This window comes from Arctopsyche grandis, chromosome 12 (assembly GCF_051622035.1).
Source record: "Arctopsyche grandis isolate Sample6627 chromosome 12, ASM5162203v2, whole genome shotgun sequence".
NCBI lineage: Eukaryota > Metazoa > Arthropoda > Insecta > Trichoptera > Hydropsychidae > Arctopsyche > Arctopsyche grandis.
Genome location: NC_135366.1, coordinates 23,362,814 through 23,382,675, shown reverse-complemented (window position 1 = coordinate 23,382,675; position 19,862 = coordinate 23,362,814). Strand labels below are relative to the sequence as shown.

Below are 19,862 nucleotides of genomic sequence, written 5' to 3'. Positions count from 1 at the left end.
TATTTAAGTAAGTATATATAGAAGTAGAAGAAAAACGTTCCAACTGTTCGCGAGCAGTCATAATGATGATACGTACAAATGAGAACGCGTAGTCTCGGAATTATATGCCGACTTATTAACATAATAAAAAAATGTGCAAACTTAAGATTTTAATTTTAAGCAGTCTGATGCTCTATTTACGCCCAATTTCAGGAACCAAGTAAATTGCCAAACTCTGATAGGAAACGATCGCAATAGAAGCTGACCAGCAGCACTGCAGAAATACTAGGAATAAATTACCCACGTGAAAAATATAAAAATTAGGTCCATCGGCTATACTACCTTTCCCAAGTATTAAAAAAACAATAGCCTTAGGGCGAAAACACACAGCACGAAACGTGGCACGTCGACAATTTCTAATACATTTCTTCAAATATAGGATACACCACTATCGATCACTATCAAGCAAGGATACAATTTCACCGAAAACACTCCAGGGGGTCGTTTTAGGACGACGCGTACTCGCCGCTCCATGAATCCGTGGAAGGCACGCCACATTTTTTTTGTACGTTCGCTGCTGTGAGGATTAGAGGTAGGATAGCCAAGGTGCCGCTCATTGTTCCATTGTTGTAAATCCTTTGTAAAAAAGGTTCGGCAAACCTTTAACAATGCATTTACAACATTTGAACAATACGCGGCACCTTCTGGGTTCGGGCTTAGCTTAGAGATGATTAAAGAGCGGACCCAGAGCGCGCTGTTCATTGTTCACATGTTGTAAATGCATTGTTAAAGGTTTGCCGAACCTTTTTTACAAAGCATTTACAATAATGGAACAATAGACGGCGCAATTCCGGTCCTACCTCTAGTGATGATGCTACGTCCATCGCTGTGTGTTTTCGCCCTTACTTGCATGTGTGCGATCATGACGCGAGGGCTATCATCCTGCTCGCATGTAAGGCAGAAATAGAGAAATTTCCACGATCCTCGCCTTGTACACGTGTATGAGCCCAATTAATGTATATTTAAAATGAAATATTATTTTACATAACCATCAGTGGCATGTCAACAAGCCACTACGCAAATCCAATTATAAACGAGAAAAACGACCGTAGTAAATTGGCAAAGTACGATAAAATAGCGGGTCATTAAAAAGTGACTTTTGAAAATAAATTTCTGCCATATTTACGTCAACGCACCGCCGGAATTGTAATAAAAACCGATTATCAGCCAAACAAACAAAAAACCAGCGACCGCAACCATATTATGCATACCCACATATCGTAGATAGAGATAACAGGCTTCCCCAGAACCGGCCGAGACGGTTCGCGGAAAAATTACAATCGCATACACACACACAACGTGAGAGAGACGGAGATAGATCAACATGTGTAGCTACTAGGACCTGTAGCACAGTGGATAGATGGCCACGATGACGCCGAAAATTGCAAAACGATTACACAAGCGGATGATCGGTTTTCGCCGATTGCTAAACGCCCCCTCGAAGGATTCTCCCGAGCGATTGAATCATCGCGCACCAAAGTCAAAACGACGGATGTGCGTTATCGCTAGAATTTCGTCGAGCTTACCGACACTTGAAAACGTTTTTCCGCGAAATCGATGAGTCCATGTTTTTATGTGTACATTATATTATAGTGCGTGGTATTATTTATTTAAATGTAATACAATTTTCGACCTTAAGTGCGTGTTGGCGACTCGTCAGTGGTTCTGAGAATGCACCGCATAAATTGCAAGCGCAATAAATTGTAGGCTGGATCGTTTTGAGTCACTAGTAATTAATCGCACTTAATGCCGCCTGTCAAGATAGCGCGTGGAGGACAGGTAACCAAGATGGCGTTATCTGATAAAATATGTAGGTGACTAGACGTGAGATGTCCGAATCCAAAACATTCTCATTAATCGAAGATATGCTATACGAAAGATTTTCGTGCAATCTTCTAACCAAACAGCAAAAATTCCAATGTAGCTGCGTTAAAATTAATCACACATCCAGCAGCATAGCTTGGTCGTTGTTAACCACCGAGGTGGTTGCCGGGTTCAATCCCATGGATTGAGCTTGATTGAAAATAATTTATTCCGAGTACTATCTGCAGTGCTGCTGGTTTCCTATCATAGTTTGCCAATTTATCTAATTTTATTGTTGAAATAGTTCCTTATCAAATTGGGAAAAACCACCATATCATCACTATGAACAAAAACCACCATATCAATATAATTCCAAAGACGTGTGAAAGGTTTTCGAAGATTGAAAGACGCAGCGAGTACTTACTTGCTGGAAAAGGTAGCTTATTGTTCTTGATCCATCGACGAGCCAGATTCTAATGAAGCACGGACCAAAACCACCTAACGGCACGGAACAGATCCGCCGAATATTTATACACAGTGTGTACTGTCAGCACAGAGAGATCATTGGTCGATAGGTCGCGAGACCTTATTGCTTGTTTTATACGGTTCATTCATACAGCGAGGTATTTTTGACGCGAAAGTGGAGAGTATCCGACGGGTATAAATATTAGGCGGTTTTGGTCCGTGCTTCATTAGGAGCTGGCAGGCCGACGGATCGAGAACAATAACTACCTCTACTATACTGCTGCGTTTTTCACTCCGATCTCGAAAACCTCTCTACACTCCTCGCTACAGTACTTAAATAAATAAATAAATAAAATCAATGCATCGAGTCTCCTTGCGCGCGGATGTGTATCTGCGAGCGCATTGTGTCTCCATGTGTCTGTCAATTACATAAACGAGATACACGGTGTGCATCTTAGGTCATATGCAGAGATGCAAAAATGGTTCAACCATTTTTTTTGCTCTCCTGCTTTCTAAGACAATGGAGAGGTCTGTTGTTATTTTATGGCGGCAACTCGACCACCAATCTCTGGTCGTATGTCTACAATATGAACGGTTTGAAAGTCAATCGATGTTCACGAGTTTATAAATTTAAGATTAGGTTTTAAACGTGTGCAGATAGATGACCGTCTTCGACTTGTTGCACGAAATTTCCTTCTGTATCAAACTTTACGCAAATTCAAACCTTTTACTTGTGCCTCGAGGCCGGCCGATTGATTTAATCGAGTGGCTCAAAATTTTATAATTCGGTTCACATCTACCGACCGAGCGAGGTTCACACATTCCATCCGAGCAACACGAAGTCAGTCGCTTTGAACAGCGTGAGCCAATTTCCCACAATAGTTCCAAGTGTCGAATCGTCAAAGGCGATCGGGCGAAACAGTAAACAGATGGGAATTTCCGCGTATTTATAATGGGACAATATCACTCGAGTTGATGTAAAGCGGTCTAAAGCAGGAGCATATCTGCATTATACATAGACGAATATCGCTCGGACGAGCTGCAAAGGTGGCAAACGACCAACAAGAGTCCCGAGGGAGCGTAGAAGCGCAAAGCGTGGGCGTGCACAGATTTGCGTCTATTTTTAATTTTACGTACCAAAATTGAGTAGGAACTATTTCGGGGCGCGGACGCCGCTGGAAGCCGCCCCCGCTGCGACGCGACGCCCGGTCCAGTGGCGTGCGCGAAAATCGCAAATATGCAAAATAACACACACCCGCGCAAACACTCGAAACGAAGAACAAAAGACAAAACACCTGAGCAAATTCTGCGAGAAATTCGCGACATATTTGATCGGAGCGTTCCCGAAGGTGGTTCGTCCCAAGTAGACAGACGCAGACGAGACAGCTGAAACGATCGCACGACAAAAGAGAAATTGGACAAATAGTTGACGAAACACATTCCTCGAGTTACGTGTCGCGCATTTAATCGATTCCGAAAGAAGACGAATTAGCAGGAGACACCGACGAGGAATTCTACCGAGAGGACTAGATAGATAGGCAGTTGCGTCGATTTCCAGAAGCGAGATTGTACGCGGATCGAATCAATTCCGAGAATACGTTTCAATTATCCGAAGCAAAAAAGGAGAGTGTGTAGTTGAGCACGACTCAGCGGGGTTGCGAAAGTTCGACTCGATGAGGTTGACCAGTCGAATACTTATGCACATCGTGTTTAGATTATGCGTATGTCCATGACAATACTAGGTTTTTTGATCTCCCGCGTTGAGTTCGAAAATAAATAAAAATTCGAACGCAAGGTAAAAGTATCGGTAGAAAAACAGGTCTTTCGTACGTTTATGTGTACCACCTTTGTCGACGGAAAGGTCTTTTGAGCAACAACAGCCACCTGCCACGGCGAGAAAAGAAGTAGCAGGTGAGCTCTGCGAAACAACAAGTCGAAACAACAAATAAAAATCAACAAACGACTCTCTGCTCCAGATTCGTCAAGGATGATTTCGTTCAAAGCGTTTTATTATTTTGCAACGAGATGACCATTCGAGCGTAGGGACGATCGGATTGAGAAAAGTTGAATGAACTTCCGGACCAGCTGGACTTTGAACCACAGCGGACAATGCAATAAACCCAACACTGCTGCTTCTCTCGTTGCAACGACGAATGCGTCATTAGATTACATACATGTAGGTGTTGATCTCAACAGTCAATGGGTCAAGGGACACGGTATATAAATCTGACAAAACCAACATACATACACTCACACAAAGAAAATAAATCGTGTGAGATTTCAGAGAATGGGGAATGAGATTTAAGAAAAACGTATAAAAGCACTACCTCGTCGGTCGGCTACCTGTATTCGTAGTTCATTAAATCAGGTAAAAGGGGGGAGGGATTTAATAGGAGGTTTCCTAGAAGGGTGCACTCTGGAGAGATACGCCATCTCTCCGTGTATAAAACGTTTCTAGGAATTTTGCGTTAGATGTCAAACGTTACATTTGATTATTGAGAAATTCACAGCGAAGATTAATCGATTCGTATCAAGGCGGTAATTAGCGCATGTTTTGTAAATGTGCGATGGAGACTTGGCCGATGATCAACTGCGAGTTTGACAGACGTCAAATACGACGAGTATGTATACGTGTCGTTTCCGAGAAGCTATTTGATCACCAGTGCTTGATTCCATCGCCATATTATGTAGGTGTCTACACAGGTATGGATAGTTACTATTCGGTATTACTGAGATTTATTAAATAATAATAATAATGTAATAATATTCGAAAATTCTGTTACATGGGGAACCGTTAAACGCAAAAAAATATTTACGTACGAACCCTCCGAATCACAGAATAAATATTTCTTGGAAGTTATCCTTGAATTGTATTGTAGGTAAAGCCTGGTGAATTCCCTGCTTCTTTTTCTATTTTTATCCGAAAATAAATGGTTATTATTATGGCGGATTTTTTATTTATTTTATGAACAGGTCCAATGATGAATCTTCCAGGAACATGTGTAGGTATGTACACATATGTCTACATACTAAAATGTATATAAAACACACTCTAGGATTAGCAAACCGGTTAACCGGGCACGGGATTATCTAGGAAGATCCTAAGCATTCATAATACCATAAATAACGTATATTGATGACCAAAATGAGCAATATGGCAAAGTATGAAAACGATCGGATATGAGATAAAATGACCACTAACACGAAAGCCATGTGAAACGTAAAGGAGGTAAGTAAAAACAAATAAGTTAGACATCAAACACAAAAAACGTAAAGGAGGTATGTAAAAAATAAGAAGTAAAGAACAACGTAACATGAATGATAAGGATGCTTATTTAAATGATTTATCAAATAATTTGTCAATGAACGATGTTCATACTATAACTAGTGTTGTGCCCGTTGGTATTTCAACGGAAAAATAATTGATACATGCATAAAAATAAAGTTATAGATATGTATAATAATAACAAACAACAAGTGTCGTTTTTATCGATGTTTGGAACTCGATACTGATGTTCATATTTTTTTTGCCTCTACTATATATGGATGTTCTACAGTGAGCGACAAAAATAGGTACGCAGTAGCAAAATTTCATTTTATTCGTATATATCGCAATATTTTTCATTTAAAAGTTTCTGAAATCATGACTAGGATCATTAAGATAATAAAACAAGACAAATTATTAATTATATTGATGTATTTATTGAGATATTGGAATTATTTACGAAATGGACAAAGTTGGGAAAAAAGTATTGGCAGTTCTTCGGGAGTTTTTAATTTAATTTAAAGCGGTTTTCACGGTATACATTTTTTAAATGTTTCCTATTAATAATATATACATAAAACAATAATATATAAATAAAATAAAGCTTAATATTTAGTAATTCCCCCTTTATCTTTGATTACTGCCTCAATTCTTCTGGGCATAGAATAAAACAATTTTTTTATAACATCTGGGGAAATATCCTTTTCCCATGCCTCCGTTATTATGTTTTCCAGCTCTTGAAGCGTTTTTGGATTGCAGGCTTTTACTTTCCTCTTCAAAATCGCCCATAAATTTTCGATAATGTTCAGGTCTGGACTGTTCCCGGGCCAGGTAAGGGATTTAATTCCCAAACTTTCTTTATAATTGGTTATCTAAAACAAGTCGATGATATTTACCACATAAAAAAACAAATTAAAGATAGAAAAACGGTTTGATAACTTACAGAACGAGCTCGATATCAAGGTGCAGATTCGTCCTGAAATATTGGTTCAGCGACGAATTCTGTGAGTGCTTCGATGGTGGGTAAAACACGTTCCCGTATCGTGTTTTCGTATTGGATAGCATTCATGGACCTTCGGACGAACTCTAGCGCCCCCATTCCATATCCTGTAATGCACCCCCATATCATGACATACGGAGAATGCTTCGCGGTCGCGAAACACAACGCGTGAAAACATACTCCACTTCTACGGCGAACTGTGGTCTTCCCATCTGATCCAATAAGATTCCAATTAGATTCATCTGAGAAAACCACCCTGTACCAGTCCTCTGATATCCAATTCTTCTTGTCCTTGGCCCATTTCAACTGCTTTTTCTTCATTGAAACCGCCAGAAGTGGCTTTTTCGCGAATTTGATCGCTCTAAACCCTAATTTATTCAGCTTCCTTTGGATCATACGGGTATGTACTGCTGTGGATGTTGAAGTGTAAACCTCATCACTGATTTTAGAAGCAGTAATAAATTGATCTTGAAGAGCAGCACGTTTTAGGACACGATTTTCACGTTCCATCAATTTTGACTTCCTTCCAGATCCTGGAGCCCTTGTTAATAATCCTGTATCACTGTATTTTTTGGTGAATTTTCTCACAGAACCTTCACTAAACCCCACCCGACGAGCAATCTCTGGATACGCGATTCGCTCTCTCGTAAGAGCCAAAATTACCGCTTTTTCATCGGTCGACATTTGGCGTGCGGACGACATTTTTCCGATGCGATGCTATTGCAACCAAAGTTAACGCGAAACTAAATAGGGAATTGACCATCAGCTTTGTAAATCTTTGAACCAACGGTACATAGAGTTGTGTAAAAAAAAAAAAAGGTTGGGGTCTCATTGTTTACGGCAGGTAGAGAGGTTTGTTTCGCGCTGTTTGTCCGAAATCTATGTGCGTACCTATTTTTGTCGCTCACTGTATATATGTATGTGTATATATATAAATTTTAAATTATAATCAGACAGTGGTGACAAATATAGGGTAAGTGGCCAATTTGTGAAGAACCGTTTAAACAATAAAATCAAATCAATTGGAAAACTGATAAGAAACTATCGACTTGGAGCTACAAACATGCCAATCTGATCAGCAGCACCACAAATATACTTAAAATCATAAAACGTCCGATTCAATTCAATCGAGCTCTAGCCAGGGCTCGAACACGAGACCTATCAGTTGTTGGCAACATATGAATGCTAACCACTACATCAACCACCTTTGTTTTACTTCTAACCCACGTATTTCGTTTTCTATCTCTCCTCGTTATGCTAAGCATACAGCTTTCTATACTTCTTTTAGTACACTGGCCCTTATGAAGCATTCGGGTGTTCAATGCCCAAGTTTAGCATCCATACTTCATCACTTTTTCTTCTAGGGGCATTTTAGATTTGAATACGGCATTTATTCGCAGGACGTCATACTGAGTCCTTTTATTTTATTTTATTTCATAGAACATGAACACTCGCCTTTACAGATCGCTACAAAGCGACGAGTGCACTTACACAGATACAATACAATCAATATACATAAGCATTTTATACAATGCGAATTCATACAAACATTCAGTGACATCTATGGAGAAATTTTTGCGGCATTTTATAATCAAATTGACGAACCTCAAGATGCTGAATAACTTGAGATAAGCAAGAGAGATAGGAAAGGAGATGCCATTTTTATAGTAACCGTTTCAATGAAAATCAGAAAAATTGGCAAACTCTGATGAGAAACGATCGACCTTAAGTAACAAACTAAGGCCTGGCCAGCAGCGGGACTCGAACCCGTGACCACTCTGCTCGAAAGCATAATATGCGAACCACTAGTTCACGCCACTCGTTATACGTCCATATGTTTAGCACCGAGAGATTACTGGGTTCGATCCCGTGCTAATCTTTAATACTGCCGGTTTGACTTGGATATTTGTGACTCACAAGTCGATCGTTTCACATCAGAGTTTGCCAATGTATCTGATTTTCACTGTTGAAACGGTTCCTCAAATTGGCAAAAATCATCCTACCCGCTGTAACAAATATCTGAATTTGATTTATGTACAAGTCTAAATACATAGATGTCTCTATGGATTAATTAATTAATTGTTAATTTCGTGTTCTTTCGAAATACAGTGATTTATGTATGTAATAAAAATGCTGCAATGTTTGTAATTAATTAATTGAATAGGAAAGGTGCATTGGTTTCTACCCGTCAGGCCTTCCTGGTATATACATATCTATGTAGGTAAAAAATAAAATACATACGTAGATTTTAAACATTATCAGAAAATACTACATGGCGAAATACAACCACAGAATTAACATATTAAAATTCGAATTTAATGAATGAAGTGCATACATATACGTATAGTCAACAACATAGAGCATTCAATAATTAAAAACAATAAAATAAAAAAAAAAAAACAAATGAATAATCAAAATAGAACATTCAAACAAACGAACGCGTGAACACACTCGACAATTTCCTTATGACGGTTGGTCATTCTGCGTCAACATAGAGAAGACGCTCGCATGAAAAGATATACACACACACACACACAAACAAATAAAATTACATATTGCGAGTGTGTAATTTTTTGGGTGTGTGTGTGTGTATCAGTGCGCGCGCACACAGAGCTGCGTTGTAAACATGCGGCTAGAGCGGTAAAGGGTTATTGTATGTTATTGCGAAAGCAGATCGGACGGGCAGAGAGACAGAGGGGGGGGGTAAGAGGGGGAGAGACTGAGGCTGAGACCGAGACCGAGACCGGTGGCGCCACGAGGATTCCCCGTCGAGGGGAGGGGGAGGCGGAGGGAGGGGAGGGGGAGGCGGAGGGGGGGCAGAGGGGCGCACCTGCCCGCGCCCCGCCGCCGCCATCTTTCAATGGCCGCACTTTGTTTGCCGCACCGTCCACCTCCACCTCCACATCCACCTCCATCATCACCACTCCTGCACTCCTCATTCCTCACTCCTCACGCATACCTCCATTATATCATACATATGTACATACGGCGCGGATTCGCAAGAATCGATCTCATTTGCATTCGCATACAATATTTATATACACATATTACGCAAACAAATGTAGTAATCGCGACTCGATAGATGAACTTAATTAAAAATTCTAATTCGAAATAAAAAATAAATAAATAAATAAACAAATGAATGCAACGTGACGCATCGCTCGAACTGTGAATAAATGAGACGTGGAGAGTAACCTTCGACGTGCGTCATGTGTGGCGAGGTGTACTGCGAAAGAGCAACAGGGCTTCTCTTCGGATGGCATACGTGTTCCACTTCAAGGACGCCTATTTAGATGGAATAATTCTACGCGAACGACGTAAAAATATATCGGACAAGTGTGCGCACTGATAACCAGGCAATAATAATAGCAAAACAGCGATAATGAACAGTCGACTGAAACGGTTTCGAATCGTTTAAAACTCCCGGGTTTCAAATGAATCGCAAGTTCATAAAAAAAAGCCATTTTACCTGTTAACTACAAAAACCAGTTACAAACTTACAAATCAGATAAAAAAATAAGCTTTGAAACAACCCAAAATTTAGATATCGATCTTTAAAAGATTTAACTTGAAAAAGAACAATTATGTAATATTATATTTTATATAAAAAAAAAACTTTTTAACCTCAAAAACAGTAAGAGATTTATATATGACTAATACATACATGAAACTAATACGGGTCCACCTTACGGCACAAACTCAAAGAAGACTCGAAAAATGAACTCGTACCAAAGCATTAAGATTAGGAGTGGGGGTAGACGGTTTTTTCAGCACCTCCCATGAATATCACGCATACACCATCTACTCCCATTCCTAATCTTAATGCTTTGGTACGAGTTCATTTTTCGAGTCTTCATCAATGCATGCCGTAAGGACTACCGAACTAATAAAATGTACGCATTTAGCGTAAAGGATTCGCCTCTCTTCAATTTGGCCTAATCATAAGAAAAATACTGAAATCGCATCTCAGATTTGCATACACTAGATATTGCCGAGTCACTCTTAGTTAGTATGTACATACATAATTCAATATTCATATCCATTATTTGAAAATAAAACGCGATTGAAACACTAAATCCGAGTATGAGTCGTTCAAATTTGAACGACTCTGTTTCTTTCTAACCAGCCGTCCGATTTAAGCATTGTGAAACCTTACAAAATGATTTCAGCGGCATTTTACTGAGAAACGAGAGGCAGCTTATTCGTAAAAGGGCTCATCGAAAGATGAAAAAAAAAAAGAGGGGTGGGAGAAAAAAGTATTCCCCAGAGCAGTGCAAGTCGCACGGCGTACAACAAAAGGGGGAATACCTACCTGTACGGTAGGGATTCGACATTTGCCCTTAACAGGTAGACACGCATTGCAATGCACCGGTGAGCAACAATGGGCTATCCCTCCATCTCGGTCCCCTCTCCCCACCGATCTATCAGCGTCTGTTCAAATACACAGACATAGTCTGTGTACGAAAACAACAAAAAATGGTGGATAGCTATTTTCGGAACGATCAACAGGTGCGTCACACACGCACAACGTGATGGATACTAATTCTTGCACGGAAAGCGCCAAATTCTACTTTTTGAATTATTCACACTATCGAGTGCACGTGTTCGATGCAAAGTGCGCAACTGGAAATCAGTTTTTAGATTGTATTGTGGACATAATTCAATTTTAATGGGCATTTGTTAACCCTTGCACTGGTGACGCACGCACGCAACGCTCAGACCGCTTTAACGAGTCGATGTGCATAATCGCGCGATAACAACACAAACTCACACATACATACGATGTGTTTTATCTGGTGTTTATTATTATCAATGAAACGAGATGTTTTCTAGCTAAACGGCTCTATCAAGCGCCGACAATTTATTCAACAATAATAACGCCGTCGAGTCATGAATGAAAGAATAAAACGCACATCCTCATAACGCAAGTATCACTTACTTTGCATACTATGTGGATACGAATCGGACTCGAGTATAGCGTGAGCTGTTTTTTTACGCTTGACGATGACAATAATAATATTTTAGACAAAGTAATCGATAAAATGATAAGCAAATTTATATGGAAAAACAATAACAATGCTAATTTTTTAAAATATTTTCGAGGCAATAGCGATGCCAGTAATCTTGAGGTTGGATGATATTATTAAATTTGCTGATAATATGATCGGTGATTCAATTTAAGCAGAGCAATCCTAAAATTCTTGCAGAATTGATCTTCAATGTTCCCAGCCAACACGGATACATTGAATGCCGTAGTTTGTGTTCTCTTTTCCTGTGGAACTACTGATTTGTTAGCTTCATTATTCGTCGCAAGGGCATCAAGCTCCTCCACGAGATTTCTGTTAGCTTTGATTTGTTGCTAAAACATGCTGCTCTGGTTGAAGGATTGTTTAATTGATTTATTTTGTTTAGCCATAATGACGACTTGGAGAAATTATGTAATGTCAATATGGCAATATTGTAAATAAAATAAAATATAGTCACAAAAAAACCGAATAGGTTTTTTCGCAACTGAATAGGTTTCTTCCCTTAATAGTAGTGTTAGATTTAATATAAAAAAACATCATTACAAAATAAACAATCTTTTTTTTCCCCCGTCGTATTTGACATGGTTGGGATGCATGTGTATATGAAAATTGAGGTGGCATGAGTTAAGATGGTTACATCCCAGGATAACCGCTGCTACGAAAATCGCTCGCGCGGTTCTACTGTCGCACGAAAATTGCCGTACAGAAAACTGCCAAAATCTCGTATAAAAACGCATTTGCTGTGAGATTTTCGTACCGGTGGTTATCCTGGTAGCGATTCACATTTCAGATGTAACCCGTTTACCGAGTTAGATTTACAAAAAATGCTAAAAATTAGCTCTATAAACCTGTATGACATCTTCAATGTACTTTTTAACATTTTGAAAAACAGAGATAGAAAGTTTTCATAGTAAGTCGACGATACATTTAGCGTAAATTTACTGGATACATTCAGTGACGTTGTTACGGCAAAGGAAATCATTAGCAACATAAATGCATCGACGTAGATAAGATCACAATTACCTATGTACATACTTCAATTAAAATCCTCTTATATATATATTGATTTTCGACGCATCGTCGAATACGACACCTCGACAAGTGAACGTTCAACGTATTATGTAACGTGCGATTTGTTTACAATTATTTTTTCAAAATAAAAACAAACGAAAAAAAAATTCAAACGTCAATGTTCACACGTCGTATATTATATATATGGAAGAGGGTACGAAGAGAACGAACGAAAGAATAGATAAAGATAACGCACGTCGAAGAGTACATCTGGGGATGAGTGACGTGTGAGGCAGGCGCGGGGCGGAGGGGGGAGGGGACGGAATCCCCGGTGTTTATACTGTTTATTTGGAAGAACATCACGTCGACGGTTGGTATCGAAGGACATATACGGTATTAAGATATGGTGATGATGATGATGAAGATACTCACTGTGAGAGTGTGTCGTCTGTTGGTGATTGGAGTTGTTGGAGTTGGAGTTGGAGTTGGAGTGGTTGAAGTGCGAGTTGTGCGAGTGCGAGTGGGCGGTGGGTGCGGTGGGTTTGCGGCGCGCCATCTCCGTGGAGGGGTCCCCGTCCCCGTCCGCGTCCGCTTCCGCTTCTGCGTCCACTTCCACTTCCGTGCCCGAGGGGGTGGGTGCGCGGGTGCGTGTGCGGGGGCGGGAGCGGGTGCGCGCGCCGCATCGCCCGCGCCTCTACGGCGGCGCACACCTGCGGATGGCGCGACCGACCCGCCACGACTGAAGACTGACCTCCGCCCGCGGCAACCCTCCCCCTCCCCTCCCCTCCCCTCCCGCGCCCCCGAGCCCATCGCCCATCGACAGGGCTGCCACTCGCATTCCCATACTGTTCTGCGCTCTTATCGTTCATCATCACCCTTCGTTATGATAACACCAGTACACCACACCAACGATCAACCCTTTCGACGCATTGACCGATCCCGCAACGTGTACGAATCCATTTTGAGCATCGTCCTGCCCGCTTTGCTTCCGAGCTGAACCTCGTCGACGAACCGTTTCATCGAAACGTTCGAAATTCCAATTCAACGCTAAATAAACGTTACCGTCTTCAAAAATTTCGCTTTTTAAGTATGTTAGATGAATTGGGATGGTTAAGTATTAGTAATAGTTTAAAGCTAAGCACATTATCGTTTGTTTATAAGTTAGATCATGAGTTATTAGTAATAACTCAATAATAGTAATAATAGTCACCGGAGCCTGAGGGGGCCGTATTGTTCAAAGGTTGTAAATGCATTGTTAAAGGTATGCCGAACAATGGATAGCACTGTGACTATCCTACCTCTAGAACTTATTACCCGATTATTTTAAAGATTATAAAATAAGAAATAGAGATATTCATAATCATAACACTAGAAATAAGAATAATTTATTTGTAGGTAGAGTAAGAAAAAGAAAGGCAGCTGGGGGTGTCTTTCACAGGGGTGTACTGATGTATAACGCCCTCCCTGGGTGCATCAGGTCTTCTAAGATCATGGATGCATTCTTGCGAGGAGCAAAGAGACACCTCTGTGAGTGACAGTACATATAAGTTAAATATAGAATTTTAGATTTAAGTTATTGAAATGTAATTTTTTTGTAAATTAGCTTATAGCTAAAATTATATATAAATATTTACAAGTGTTTGTTACGATTATTTTTCACCGTCGAACTATTTAACAGATTCGATTTAAATTTCCATCGTTGACCAAACCGCGCAAAATGGCGAAGTTTCAAACCGATCGGAAGACTGTGGGAAATTTAGCTCAATCTTTTGCGAAGTAAAACATAGAAAAGCCTTGTAATAAAAGCGTACAAATATTCTCAGTAGCTCAAACTTCAATACTATTTACTATACAATACCATATTTTTTTTTGAGAAAATAAAGGACATAAAGAATCGTTTTATAACTTAAAAAATGATTGGAAATTTACAACATTTATTATAAAATATAAGCATACAACATTTAGAGTTTTAAACAATTATATTTGTAACACGTTATTGAAATTCAAAAGACATCTACGCAGTGGTGTCACCCTAATGGTTTCCGGAAACCCGTTATTTAATCTAAAAATTCATATAATTTTTGTCAATAATTATATAAATCTCGAAAATTTAATGAACTTTCATTTAATAGTGCCTTGGACGAAAAAAAAATGTATATATTTTCAAAATAATTTTGTTGAAAAAAAAATTGGAAACCCGTTGTTCCAAAATTGGGGTGATACTACTGCATATACGGTTCAAAAAAGTACGTTTAGATAAAAAAAAATTAAGATAAAAGACCAATCCTTATAAACGTAGTGAAAAATCAACAATAATAGCTCATTACTAAAGCCCGGACCCAGAGCGTGCTGCGTATTGTTCAAACGTTGTAAATGCATTGTTAAAGGTTTGCCGAACCTTTTTTACAAAGGATTTACATCAATGGAACAATGAGCGCCACCTTGGCTATTCTACCTCTACTCATTACTAGATACCGAATAGTCACAGTGCTTTTTCTAGGAATCGGGGTGGTTTAGTTCTATTTACAAAGCTAGAGTTAAAAAAACACGTTCGGCGAACCTTTAACAATGCAATGAACAATACACAGCACCCTCTGGGGCCGTTTTTTTCAAGACGGCACCTTGGTTATCCGGCCCTTACTCATTACATCACGGAAAAAATGTGACTTTTAATATATTTTTGACTTTCAAAATTCGCTAGATAATTAATTATAAGTATTTAAAAGTATTGAAAAGTCACAAGTCAATAAGAAAAACATCTGACTGTTGGTTCCAATGCTCACTTTTGAAAATAAATAAATCCAAAGGACAGAGCAGTGGGATAAAGGACTGTCCTCTAAAATAATGGACGTATGGTCAGCGTAATGTAAGGTGACCATTCGTACTGTTTTTACCAGTACAGTACTGGATTTTTGAATGTCTGTCCTGGTAAGTTGTAAGATAAAACCAGTACACTTTTTTATCTAATAATTTAAATTTTGGCAAATTAGTCAAATATTGTCTTTGTTTACCAGGAACATATGCGTCTGTCGAAGGACTTTATGACGAACAATATGTGGTCCGGTGATGAAACGCAATATTGAATGCTTAAACTTTAAAATGTTTGCTAAACGATAAGAATAATTTTAACCAGTTCTATGTAGAATTTTAAAAGAGCATTAAAGAAAATTAATCATTTGTGCTAGTTTTAAATATTGGAAGTACATATTAAGAAATAAATCGTCCTGGTTTTCAGTTTGAAAATAATGGTCACCTTATAATAATGTGACCCGACGACCTGCATCTGTGATGGTCTGACGACGGATGACGTACATATTTGATTATTTTCCTTTGACCCACTAATCCGATGAAAACTTTAATTAGTCACCTAAAAGGTTATCGATCACGGTTTCAATTTGTTTGGTATAATATTAGAAGACGATATCCTTTTTAATAGATAGTCGTATACTTTGTAAACGTGTGTATTTATCGATCTCTTAAGTGACGTCCGCCGAAGTTTGATAAGTAATTTTGCATACATATGTATGTATGTTCATACATACATACGTGCTGTTACATAAATTTCACGAAAATTTGCTATATTTAAATCTGATTTAATTTACATTTCTTAGTATTGATAACATTTTAATTAAGCCTATGTATGTAAATGTGACTATATATGAAGAATTAACGATTCTTATCTAAGATTTGTACGATTATATTGAAATTTAAAAAAACATCGTAACGTATAGCTTAATTCTATCGTTGCCTCTCTATAATTAGCATTTACTTACATATGTATTTGGATGAACTATAAAGTAAAATTTAAACAGTGAAAAATGGAATAGCATAAAATTTCGTTAATAATAATTAATTAAAGGACGGCTTACACGCGATTTATTTTTTCTTAGAAATGGTCTATTTCTTAGAAAACCCAACAATGTTCTAAGCAAGAGGGCAAAAAAAGCTTGTAAAAACATGTCCTTTCTGAGAGATTGGTAATTGAGCGTGTAACGGAAACCACGTGCAGCATAAGTTTAGTAATAAATTATTACTTAATTCGTAAATACATTATTAATAATATTATTAATTATTAATATATGTCGGAATTAAGGTCTATTCATATTAGCACAACACGTACCAGCAACTGCAGGTAACCAGTAAGTACGGAAAGCATTATTTGGTACATTCTATATGGATGCATATGAATGCGTCAATGGAATATATGAATGTGTCCTTATATAGTTATATGTACAATGTACGCAGTGGTGTAGTAAAAAAGAGTAAAAAAGAACCAGTCAAATTTTAACATGTGAATTTAGATATGTCTTTTCATTTAAGCTAAGTTCCTTCATTTTATCTATCCTCAAGTGCGTATGGTTAATAGTTCAAAGAATGTTGTCTTTCGAAGTTTTGGGTGGTTTTAGATAAAATATCGAATAAAGTTCATTAAACGTCTTTTAAGTTTTGAATGTGCTCAGATTACTATTCGATTGTGGTCATCGAGTGTTAGAACGAGAGTCTGATAACAATATTTGAAATACAAAATTTTATATGAAATTTTAATCAAAATATTTTTTAATTATACTCGAAAAACAATGTTTATATCAATCAAAGTGCCAGGGTGGCGACCTGGCCTGATCTGGTCCGACTACACCACTGGTCACTCCAATGGTTTCCATGGGTTTTCGGAAACCCGTTGTCAAAAATCAAAAATTTCCGGAAACCCGTTATTTAATCTAAAAATTCATATAATTTTTGTCAAAAATTATAAAAATCTTGAAAATGTAATGAACTTTCATGTAATAGTGCCTTGGACGAAAAAAAATGATATATGTATACATATTTTACCTGTATACCCATTGTTCCAAAATTGGGGTGACACCACTGAATGTACCAAAGAAAACTTTACGAACTTGCAGGTTACGAACTGTGCTAATATGAATAGACCTTTAAACCACACTGTTCGAAGTTTGAACAGTGTTGTTTAAAGGTCTATTCATATTAGTTCGAACTTCGAACAGATGAAATTAGAACAAAAATGTATACGTAAGATCTTCTCAACCCTGGGCTTCGAGCCCTTTAAAAAATCGATGGTCTATGTAGAGTATCGTGAAATAATATACCAATTTTAATAATTCCAAATTAAAAACTGTAGATTTGTATAGCGGACGGACAAACAAACAAACAAAAATTCACGTCTGTTACTTGCAACGCTTACAAAATGAAAGTTATCGATGCATGAAATTACATAACATCGTAGCTATTGTAACACTACTATTTTATATCGAGTACTATAAAATTCATACGTTTGAAATAAATTTAGTATATAAATATAAATTTACCGTTTTTATATTAATTTGCTATTATCTCAAAAGAATTCCACAAGTTGTACATAATATTATCGATGTGTACTGTATACCAGTGGTTCCTAAGCTTTAGTTAACTTCGCTCTTGGTATGTATATCACATTTTTTCCACGATGCCCAAAGTCATAGTAAACTTAACAGTTGTACTCATATTGGTGATTGGGTCAAAAAAAAAATTAGGCATGTATCTAAAGTGGTCGAATTTCAAAGTTTTATTAAATAAATAAGTGATAATCAATAAGACGAATAACATGATTAGACGAATCAATAAGACGAATAACATAAGACGAACCACACGTTTAATCAAATTTTAAAATCATTGTGGACATAACCTTTCTTTCATTTGTCAGAAAAACTCAAGCACGAATAAATATGTTGCAAATCGAGATAAATCATAAAGCAGCGGGTATTCGTATTTTACTTTATATCATTAGTATGTTAGATTTTATTCTTCTACAGAAGTGCATTTAGATTCTATTCTACATAATTTGGAATGAGTATTAAAAAACCATGTGAACTGTTAAAGAGGTATGTAAAAAAATGGAAATTTGTCGATAGTATTAATTTCTAAAAATTTTCCAAATCAGTTCATAAGCTGTGATAAATACTTTTCAATGATAGATTCAATTTAAAATTCCCCACTGAAAGTTATTTACAGTAATAATTAATTATTTAAACAGATAATTAATTATTACTGTTATAAATAAAAAAAAAAGATTATTAATGTTTATAAGACCAAAATTTTTAGCACCTATTTTTTTTTCAATTTGAGCGTTTTCATATGTCATTTCAGCGAATGAAATTAAGGGGGCGAAAGCGAATCGATGTAGAAAAAAGAGGACGGTGTGGTCTGATGCACGACTACTTAAAGTAAAGTGGTAGCCACCAACATGGTCAAAACGGTCCCAACTCACAGGATGGCGACCTAAACATAACGATGTCGTAGAACCCTTACAGAATATTCAATTTTAGTATCGACTTATTTTAGATATAATTTTCAAAATAGGATTAATTTTAATACCTTAGTATAACTTATGAAATAAGTGCGATTTAAATCATAATAAATAAAAATGATATAAAAGAAGAATTATAAAAAAATATTATGAGAAAATATGTACATAAATAAATAAAAAATCGCGCAAATCAGCATCTATAGTCCATCCAGCTGTGGAATGACACTTAAGCACATGCTGTCCCTTACACCTCATTTCGACCAATAGCATTTCGTACGTATAATGTTCTATTGTTATTACGAAATTCTATTAGTCGAGAGGCGTCCGATCTGTATTTATATTGTCCATTTGTTACGTATGCTGATATTAAATAATATAATACTGACTATTTTGTTAATAAAATACTGGCCGAAAACTGATTTATATACTTACCGAAATTGATTAATATACTAGGCATTTATTTTGTTGCCTATCGAAATAAGCTAAAAGTATGGGTTTCTACTTATGTAAATATAACATTTCGGTGTTCGGTGATTATTGCGCACAAAACGCTCGCCCAAAAGTCACTAAAATCTCTATAACGGAACATCTAGCAGCCGAAAAGTCCATTATACTAACGAAAACTATCATACCAACGAGAGCTCGAGAGCCAAATATTCCGTATTCACGATTTCCGTGGCAAAGATTGTCTTTTGGGCGATCACAATGTGCGTAATAATCCATCTACCATAACATGAAATATAAATATCTCTTTGTATCCATATTTAAAAAAAAACAACTTATACAATTCGAAACAACCCTGATTGCGTATTTCATTTGATGACAATTTAAAAAAACGGTAAACGGACTACTAGCCATATGTGAACCAGTCACAGGACAACCGATCGCTCTAGATCGGTCACACGTGATTACACGTCACACTAAAACTGGTCACGAGAAAACTGGTGACAC

The 19,862-nt window shown here is 37.6% G+C and overlaps 1 protein-coding gene across 2 annotated transcripts in view; it reads right to left on the bottom strand.

The window, feature by feature from the left end:
- The window catches only part of shn (zinc finger protein schnurri), a 66,881-nt gene extending 53,523 nt beyond the window's left edge, over window positions 1-13,358 (bottom strand). Inside the window, exon 1 of one of the 2 annotated variants that reach the window (XM_077442784.1) lies at window positions 13,043-13,358. In XM_077442784.1, the coding sequence (XP_077298910.1) occupies window positions 13,043-13,166 (124 nt within the window). In that variant the 5' untranslated portion in view covers window positions 13,167-13,358. Of the gene's footprint in view, window positions 1-3,444; window positions 3,559-13,042 lie in introns of those variants that run through there. The other variant, XM_077442785.1, reaches the window with a different exon arrangement.
- Between the last annotated feature and the right edge of the window lie 6,504 nt (window positions 13,359-19,862).